General features: G+C 25.9%; 1 protein-coding gene across 2 annotated transcripts; it reads left to right on the top strand.

Annotated features, from left to right (window-relative positions):
* Positions 1–272: 272 nt before the first annotated feature.
* On the top strand, positions 273–10882 carry LOC112690843 (cytochrome b5-related protein-like). 2 transcript variants are annotated; one of them, XM_025564952.1, is made up of 6 exons: positions 273–389; positions 5942–6164; positions 8627–9024; positions 9110–9298; positions 9380–9583; positions 10489–10882. In XM_025564952.1, exons 2-6 carry the CDS (start codon positions 5961–5963, stop codon positions 10775–10777), a joined length of 1284 nt encoding a protein of 427 aa, XP_025420737.1. In that variant the 5' UTR covers positions 273–389; positions 5942–5960; the 3' UTR covers positions 10778–10882. The 2 variants fall into 2 exon arrangements, with proteins under 2 accessions (XP_025420737.1, XP_025420730.1); XM_025564945.1 differs by having other exon boundaries at positions 274–389; positions 5939–6164.
* The last annotated feature ends 234 nt before the right edge of the window (positions 10883–11116 follow it).

Raw genomic sequence — 11116 nt, 5'->3', positions numbered from 1 at the left:
TCTGTATGTACTCAATCATCAGTTTAATAATTAAATTTTAATTATTCTACTGTCATATTGAAAAATATCTAGAAAATATAGAATTCGAAATATTTGATAAGTAAATATGCCATTATCGTGAGTTTCAATTCACGTTATTTTTTTTCTGTATAAAAACAACTGGTAAAACCATCGACCTTGACTACATAAACACAGTGTATTATACCGGTTGACTTAAGACCTACGTTATTCATGGTCGTTTGAATTTCGTACCAATTACAATGCAAGTATAATAATATAGTCATTGCCAGTTAGTTCTCGATCTCCGGTGTAATGAGTACGTGTTTTTTTCAGTATCAACACCTGGTATTATACGTTCAACGTTGTCGCTGTGTACGTTACGTTTTGAAGTAAGTACACAATTTTTGACGAATATAAACGCATGAATACATAGGACGTTTTAATAATATTGTTGTTTATTTTCTTCTTTTATTTGGTTACCCCTCATGTGGTATATTTTCTGTATGAAAGAATTCAATCAAGTAAAATTGTTGTTCATAGATATAGGATTTGAATTAAAAACTAATACTCATTAAAATAGAGTTACTGCGGATAAATAAGGATCAAGGAGGCTGAAATACGAATTTTATTGAAAACTAATAAAATACTACTAATAAAACTAATAAATCGTTAATAAATCGTTAAAATTCAAGAATTCCAAACTATCTCTTGTAACATATTAGTTTACTATATAGTTAGTTTCATTTTTTTTTTTTATAATGGAGCACTCAAAAATGTGTGCTTATATTTGTTGAGAATATCACGTAAATGGTTTAAATATGTTATAAGTTGAATTTCCAATTAGTTACAACTGATAACAACTACTAAGATAATGTTTACATTCACAGATAGATTGTACCTTTGTTCATTTCATTGTGACTCAGAAAATAGAGTACTCGTATGTACGTATGGAATCCAAAAGTTTTAACGATTATTCATTTTAGTTTTCTTATTTCTATTTAATTATTTTCTTATTAATAGGTATCTGGAAACAAGAAAAAATTGCACCTATCTAAATTATTAAAGATCAATGAGCTGTATAATTTTGCAACAGCTTACAGAAAAATTATTTTTGTCAACTGTTATAGAACATACTATATTTTGTTATTAGTTATTAATGTTTATACCGAAAATATAATAAAATCATCATTTTTATGTTGGTTATTGGCTTATTGTTATTTTTGTTATTGTTGTGTTGGACATTTTAATTCGATTCGTGTAGATTTAAATGAATTAATTGTATACAGCTTAGAATAAATAATTAATAAACATATATTACGGGATTTGAAAAATAATCATCAATCATTTTAATATAAATTTAATGCATGTTAAAAATAGTAATAAGAGATAAATGGTAATTCTGAAGAGCAAGGTGTTTGACTGGATCGTCCTCGCGTCCGTGAATCTCGAGAAGAAAAGTAGCAATACAATTTATGAAGTTTATGTACTATTTAGTTATGAAATTTGAGTTTTAGTTACAATAATACTGTATGAAAAAGCTAACCATAAATCCTTATCCCTAACTGTAAATCTTTTGTTACTTGAGCACAGGCATTTTTAAATTAGTTTAGTTTAATTGCAATTCAAAGTAAATTGGAAAAAAAAAAATAACAACCAATCGACGTGTTGCAATATACTTTAAAATGTTTGATAATATTAAGTAAAAAATTGTGCCAAAATAATGTAACGTAATAATATATTTAAGGATGTGTAATTGATAAACAAATGAAGCTTGTTTAAGTGTTTACGGATGTACATACTGAACTAATTTTTTTATCACGAAAAAAGTATGTTATTAATATTGTACATTGTATATATCTAATATGTTATTACATATTACCTAAAGAGTGTGATTTTGAAGCATTTAAAACATATTAATTGTATTATTTATTTTAATGTAGCTGGATTTATTGCAAAATATATCAATTATAAATTACTGGTATTATAAATTGTATAGTATGTTATGTACAGGTCCGTGCACATAGGCCCGTATTTAGGGGGGGCATGGGTAAGCACATGCTTGGGGGCGTCAAGTCTCAGGGGTGGCAAAATTAATTTTAAAAATGATGTACCTGATGAAAAAAAAATAAAACAATAAAAAAAAGAAAATAGTATATTTTATTATATTATAATTTGTTAATTAAAAAAAAAAGGAAATTGTGTGTTTTATTATTTTATAATTTGTTTGATTTGTTAGTTAAAAAATGTATTAAACAATTTTCGTTTATAAGTTATATTTTAATATTAAATAATTTCGATTATGGACAAGATAATAAATGTTATATTATTATTATTATTTTTTTTTTTTTTTGGGGGGGTATAAAGTATATGCTCAGGGGCTCCAAATTTTTAAATACGGACCTGAGTGCACAGGAATCGTTCAAGGGGTTCAAAATTATACATGTTATGTTAGATTATGAAGTTAATAAAAAAATACATGTTAGAAATATCTATAATTAAAAATATCAGGATTGAATACCAATAAATGTCAACAAATGTCTGAATTACTTGAACAGCTGACTAATCAGTAAAATTGTATTCTATCGTTGGTTGCATTTAGAACAATAATCGACAATAGGTGGAAAAGAGACGAAAATTAATAAGAAAAGTACGTTAAATCAAGAAAATTGCCACTGTTAAAATTAAAATAGACAACTATGTTTGAATTTTCAAATCAGTTTAACTTTTATTAAATGAGGACTACTTATATTCTTAGTAAAAATGTATGTAAAATATCTTCAAGGGGGGGGGGTAGAACCTCTACCCCCTCTTTTACGCACGGGCCTGGTCGTGGAAGTAATTTTAAAACCCAAAATTAAATTGTTATAGTATTTCATATTAAATTATACAGTAAATTAATTTTACCATAGGCGAAACTAGACACTTTTATTAGTCAGGCCAAATGAAAAATATAAAAAATATTATTACGTAAAATTAACTATTATTTTCTATAATATAATTATAAAAATAAACGTCAAATGTCTAAATTAAACAATAACTGATAAAACCGACTATTCGAGTACATAGAATAGACTTGTTATGTTCTATTATAATCCTTATTTGTACCAATTGTACCTATATACTATATTATATTATAGTATTATATGAAATGTACACATTTATACGTTTACATCTATAAATATATTATTTATAATGCTTAAATAATTATTAAAATATTAATAATAATTATAATAATTATTATAATATATACATATTTTTCATTAGTATTAGGTTAGGCCATGGCTTGACTGCCTGACCCGTAGTTTCGTCTATGAATTTCACCAAAATATATTACTCTACTATTAAATACATTTTATTAAATCTGATAATATGATAAAATTGCAGTTTTTGTCAATAACAGTTATCAAAAAGTAAAAACCAACCATATTAACAGCTACTGAAATACAATAATTTGGAACATATTTTTGACATTCGATAATACATTCCTAATACATATAGTATATAGTTAATATATATAACAGTTAAAAGCCTGTTTAAAATTAAGTAACGAATCTTCGAAGGTTTCGAAAATGAATATCACATTAAATCTATGATTTTAGTAAAAATTAAGTTGGCTTCTTATCGCTGCTTAAAAAATATATAGTTTCTAAAGAGTAATTTTTTATTTTATTGTTAACTCTCATTATTAAATAGCTGTTTTATATTAGTATGCTTGTTAAATAATATTTTATACTCAAATTTTAATTTTGAAACTCAATGTCTACAATTTTCACATTTTCTCAAAATAATGATAATATATATATACATTTTTTAAATTGTATTTTTTATTAATTAAAAGACATACATCAAAAGATATTTATCTATATTATTGTTGGATTAATAATTAGTTTACAAAGTAACTTCAATTATTGTTTTCTAAGCTATAAAATTGAAAATTAATTTTTTTATCCAAATTTGTTATTTGTTTTGTTTTTAATTTTTTAATTAAATCATTTTTGAATGTTGCTGTTGACTTGAAATGTATTTGTTGCTAGTTGAAAATATTAAAAATATATTAAGAAATGTCGATTTTTTTCAAGTTTTTTTTTTGTTTGTATTAGAAAAAATGATCACCCTAATTGGCTTGCTTGTATATTCGTTTCTGAAGTATAGAACAAAATAACCTGAATGTACTCGTTTTCCAAACCAAAAACTAATACCTTTGTTTTTGATGTTTTTTGAAATCAATAAAAAAAAAAAAACCTGAATAATAATGATTTCGAGCAGCTGAATTAAAATGAATTTTATTTAACAGTGAACTAGCAATATAATACATTGATCACTTTTAAATTCAATGTTTAAGTTTAAGTTAAGTTTAAGTTTAATTTAAGTTTTAATTTATGCTTACAAAATATATATTTATGTACAGAAATTAGTGTTCTGGTGTTTAAAAATTAATCAATTACATAAACATTAGAAAAAACATTTCTAATTATAAATTATGAATATTAATTTAATGTATCACACGGATTGATATTCGTTTACGAACCGTTTAGGGTTAATTTTATTCTCGGCGGGTATAATTTATAAAATTATAAAACTTGTTCAAGATTTTTAGGTTGAAAACTGAAAAACGGGTATGCAATTATGTATTCATTTCGTTTACAATCATGAAATGATTACATGTCGTCTATGTCTTACAGTTAACATTGCAATACTCTTTCATACAGTTTATAAATCCCTATTAGCTGGTCGTGGTTTATATATTAGAACGAAAATGTATTTCCTCTATTTCTATAACTTATCGTATTTTATACTTATGCGTATTGTGCAGCATTGTGCTGTATTCTGTTACAAGTACTTACTAATATTATTGATTAAATGCCCATACGACGGGTAATTTAGCATTGGTCGACACACACACACACTCATATGTATGTTATGTTTATATATATATATGGATTGTATTGTATTCGAGAATATATAATATATATATATATACAAGTATATATATTATAATATAATATAATTGCATATTAATAGATCCCCTTGAAAGTAAATTGGAAACTTGTATCAACTAACATATTTGTTTCGTTGTTTATTATGGTATTCGAATTAATAATATATTTTTCGAAAAAATGCATTCACTAGCTATACTAAACGAACATTTAAACATTTTAATGAAATACTGTTTGTATATAACTGAAATAATTAATAACAATTAAGAAAATAATTATTTTTAATTAGTATAAGAAATAAATAAAACTAATCATACAATCAATTTGAGATTTATCTTAGACTTTGTTCAACATTTATACAAAAACAAAAAAAAAAAAAACTAAAAATATTGCATTAAAATATTTTGAGAAAAAACGCAATCATAAAAATCACTATGCCTCGTTAAATAAGTCAATTTATTCAAAGCTGCTATATTAATCATTCATATTACTTTACAATTAGGTAGCTGCTAACGTCGCAATGAAATTAAAAAATTTATGAACTAGCCCATGATTAAAATTATCATATATCTGCGTAAAAATAAAAGCGATTTAATAATTCCTAATCACTTAGGTTATTAGTGCTGTATATGCCCAATGAACATTTACGTATTTTCAACGGAAAGTTATTTAGACCACGGGTCAAATTACTTTTAGTTCACTCTGAGCTTTGATTGGACTTTTATACATTAAATCGATAGAAACTAATATAGCTAATATATAAACAACAAAGGCTTAGAGGTCTTAAATAATACGAACCACGATAAACGTGATTATGTAGTATTATCAGCATAAACTTTTGTACAGCTAACTTCGAATATTATTTGTTATGAGATTGAGATATAGATGTATTAAAATATGTTAAAATTGAATTACCTAATTTCTTATCATTAAATTTTAATTATTATAGGATATATCTGACCTATAGTGTTTTACATAATTAGTTTTTGTTATAATTACAGTAGAAGTGTACGATAATTCAACATGGCACCGAGAACTAGCAGTTGGTCTATATGGAATAATCTATCAAGCACGGACTACAACGTGAAATCAGTAGATGATTGGATCGAAGCACGTCAAAAGGAAGATGGTGCAGATGATCTGTGGAGAATTCACGATGGATTGTACAATCTCGAACAATGGATACCTAAGCATCCTGGAGGACGACAATGGTTGGAAATTACGAAAGTAGGTACTCAGAAAATATGTGTTCTAATCAACGAGTTACGTTTTCTTTAAAGCATGTTTGTGTACCAAAATAACTCACATTGAGATACTTTAGACGCTTAATTTAAAGTTTTTAAAAATCGATGAATTATAATATTTATATTTTTAGGTTTAAGTATATTTTAGATTTAGAATTAGTATTTTGGTACCTGTCGTTTGTATGTGCATATATATTTGTTAACACTTTATACGAGCTCTGGGGTCCAATACTTTCTTGAACGAAAAAATAAAAGAAAAAAAGATAAATTATAAATGTTTAAAATTCTTTACTTTTATGTTGTAACAATACAATTATAATATCTAAATGAATATTCATAAAATCTAAATTATCGGTTTGTGATAAAAATGATAGTAAATAATTATCAACCAATCAAATCGAAGTATTTGAAAATAATATCTAAATGATAAAAAAAAAGTGTTTCTCATAACAATTTATAATTATACCCGATTTCATTATAAATGTTTGTTTTTCACCCAGTAAAATCGTTATTTATTTCATTTGCCGTAAATATATAATTGTAATTTAAGTACTATACAATTTAAATTTGATTACTTGACTATTACTAAAAAAAATATTTTTACTTATAAACTATAAGGACAAAACATCTCATAAAACTCTTCTGTGTTGAAATTTAGAAATATCGGAGAAAAAAATAAATATAATGTGTTATTATTAAAATAATGATATTTTATTCTAGTATATTAGACTGTGATTATATTTTTGATTCTAAATCTAATGAAAACAGTAAATAAAAATAAAACAGTCAGTAAAAATAAATTGTTATCCGATACTATTATATTGTAGACTAATGATTTTAAATGTAAGGATTAATTTTATGTTATTCTACATACAATGCCGGATCTAAGGAGGAGCAAGGTGACCATGGCCAATTGTTTGGAAAATTTTTAAATAGGTCAGTTAAAAGTATCAATTTGCAGCTAAACACGATGCATAAATTAATAATCAACAAATTTTATCGGGAAAAACTTCACAAATGTTTTGTGAACACAATGTAGATGCTCAGGGTAGAATGCTATGTGGGTTATCCTGAGATAAAAGGCATTTCATTTTTCAACACAGATTTTTCATTCTGTTTATAGAACATTGGTAGTACTATATAGATTATGTTTAGTTTAGTTCTTGGTCTGCTTATTCCTCATTTTTTTTGATTTAACTAGTGATCTGTATGATTTCAAATTAAAATTCGGTATTATTAATGTTTATTATAGTGATTAATATTATTGTTAATTTTTTTTTTTTTTTTGGCTTTAAATCTTGTTAAAATAAAAATACGAAACACATATTTAATATATTTATTTTCACGCACATTAATATTATATCACCTGCACATTAAACTAAAACAATACATGCAATAATGCACTATTGACAAAAATACAAAGTCAAAATAAACTATTATTGCTTAATAATTTATAACTTATATTTTTTGATTATCTAATTTAATATATACAAATATTCGATTATTTTATTATACGTCTATAAGAAATATATTGGAATATAAAATTGAACTATTTTTCTAATAATCAACGGTTTAAAATAATTACATGGACTACAAATATAAAAATTCAATGTCGTTTTTCTTGATTTCACATTTTACTGTTTCACTAATAGAATATTTAAAAAAATGTTCTTGTATTTTTTCACGTACACTTGTTTTATTTAGGTTCCCATAAATTTCTGATTATTATTTCATAAGTAATGAACGCAGGAGAAATATTGGGAGGGAAGGCAAAAAGACATAATTACTTTTAAGTTTTCTAACATTAAACTCCACCTATATAAGAAATGTTAATTAAATATTTATTTAAATATTTTTCTTGTTTTCGCGGTAAAACCCAAAATGTTTGTGTTTCCACATAACAGATTTGTAAATAGAAATGTATATTGTATCCATAATTATGAAAATAATTGAATGCAATAATTGTCAAAATAATTTATAATTTTCATTTGATTATTTTACAATTCCTAAAATAAGTATAATTATTGTATAAACTTACTGTAAATTAAACTATAATTTGTATGGAATTCAGATGAAATTCGATACAAATTTCAGATAGATAATGTTTACATAAATCGTTTTTTGACATTGACTGATTTTATACGTATCCCGTAACATGCAAATGGTTACGAAACGTTTTATTATTTAATCTTTATAAATATTCTTATTTTGACCATAAAATTATATTGTTTCAAAGCTTATATAATGTATAGTTAACATTTTACAACACTAAACTCTTGTCTGTCAAATAATAAATAAAATAGCAAAATCATTTTCATTTAATCATTACATTTTCCTATGTAGTTTTATCAATAAGTATTAAAAACGGTGATTTGCAATAGAGTATCTGTACGAATTGTATGTAAATATTGGCTGATAAGTTTATATTTTAATTTTTTATGACAGGGTACCGATATTACAGAATTATTTGAATCGTACCATTTGAACGGCAAAGCGGTCACGGCAGTGATGCATAAATTCTATGTACGCGAAGCTAAGTCACCAAGGAAATCGCCTTTTACTTTCAAACCTGATGGATTTTATAACGTACTGAAGTCTAGAGTTGCCAAGAAGTTATCCTTCGTCGACAACAGTAATGCGTCCGTTAAGTCCATGCTGGTCGTCGACACGTACATCCTTATTGCGCTTGCTCTCTGCGTGGGAATGGCTCAGACACAGAACTTCGTGTTAGCTTTCTTAGCCGGCATCGTTTTGGGATTCGGAATCGTTGCCAGTCATAATTTCACTCATCTCAAAGACAACTGGAGGATGTATTATGTGCAATTATGCTTTATGTCCGTACGGTCGGTGTTGTCATTACGAGTATCCGAATAATATTGTTTACGTCGGCACTGCAGGTGTATAACGCGTTATGCGATGATGTTGTAGGGAATGGAGAATATCGCACGTGCTCAGTCACCACATTTACACTAATACCATACAGGACTTGGAGATGACACTGCTATACCCGTTCATTCATTGGTACCCGACCAAAGACAAACCATTTACGGTTCGTCTGTTCCCGTATTTCACACCCGTGATTTACCCTTTTATTATACCTGGGCAGTTGGTGATTAGGTGTGTTTTGTTATTGTACTGTACGGTTATCAATCAAATCATAAAACCTTTTCCGTGTACCTCTGCAACTATATGTTTCAGAACTTTTAAGCGCAAAAACGATATCGCCGACGTTTTAATGTTCGTTATACCTGCTATATTGACGCTTTGCGGACAAATGACCATCATTTCTATCATCATCGCATGGCTTATTATAGTACTGACAAGTAGTTTTATATTTACATTTGTTGGTTTCAGTGCTTCTCATCATTTTCCTGAAAATTTTCACGACGGTGACTTAATCAAGTAAAAATAAATTCAAATTAAATATATTTTCATTCGATTTAAGTGAGAAATATTAATTTATATAATAATTTATGTTTTAACTTATATTATAAGCAATTTTATGTAACGTATTAAAAAAAAGTAAATAAATATTTACTTTTATGACAATAACCACAACAAAAATACCCAATCAGGGGCATAGATTAGCTTTAAAACATTTATATTAAAATACGAGAATATTATGATTCAAATAAGTTAAGGTATAATTAGGTTAGGGTCTAGTTAAACACTAAAAATATTTTTTGTAATTTTACGATTTGTAGGTATTTATTTTGTTACGATTTGAAACAATGTCCTCATAAGTATATACCATTTACAAACATTATTAGACTTTTGTTTTAAATATTAAAATTTTTTCGATTTAAATTAATTAATCTAACATATTTTTATGTTATTTATAAGATTCAATTTATTAATCGTTGACTTTTGTTGATTAACTCCCAAGTATGAGCTTAATGATTTATTATAGTTTATTTTTTTAAGGTTTCATTAAAATAATAGTATCGTTGTCTGATATAATAATTCAATAGTAATAATATATAAATTATGAAACATTCACTTCATACATTTTTTTTTAGATTTTATAGAAATATTTTAAACTCTGTCAGGATTTTCCTAAATATTATTTATTATTTTAAAGATTTCAGTATAAAATGTTCGATTATTCAATATTGGATTATTAGTGTATATATTTATTTTGTTGAATTTGGTTCTTATAAGTTTTCTGGAATTTTTTTTATGTGTGAAAAGTATCAACGAAATTAATGTAAATTTAGATATTTTTAATACAATATTATAAAATAATATTAGTTTTATATTATTACATTTTATTTAATTATTAATCGTATTGTCATATTATTGTCTAGTACCGAAAATGTCGATTGGGGACTCCATCAAATTGACACTAGCGTAGAACGGAGCGAACCGATTAACAATATATTTGTGTCAATGGCGACATTTGGCGATCACACGTTACACCACCTATTTCCTGCGTTGGATCACAGTCTAATACCTTTGTTGCAAGACACATTCGAAGATACGTGTAAGGAATTCGGTGTGGATTTAACACCAAAATCATTTACGACGGTTTTGTGTGGACAGTTTAAACAATTGGTTCGAGATACTCCCAACAACCCGAAGAGGAATTATATTTAAAGCCGTTGGTAATGTGATAGTACATAATATTAACCATTATAATCGCCTAAACAAATATACATAGAATGTATTGTTTTAAAAGCAAGTATAGTGAATCCTATATTAGGACACTGTACTGTTATTGTTTCATATTTGATTTCGACAATACTATCGTGTCCGAAAAAAAAAAAATTGAAAAATTAATTTTGAACATTATAGTTCAGAGATTCTTGGCGTGTTCATATGGTTTGCAACACGTTTTGAATCCGGTGATCAAGTAAAAGAAAAACTTTAACACTTATTCATCATTCGGTATACCTTTTTCGAAATAAAAAGAAGACACATCTATATTTGAATAAT

Source organism: Sipha flava, unplaced genomic scaffold, assembly GCF_003268045.1.
Source record: "Sipha flava isolate LNK unplaced genomic scaffold, YSA_version1 114_pilon_pilon, whole genome shotgun sequence".
NCBI lineage: Eukaryota > Metazoa > Arthropoda > Insecta > Hemiptera > Aphididae > Sipha > Sipha flava.
This window is presented reverse-complemented; position numbering and strand designations above follow the sequence as displayed.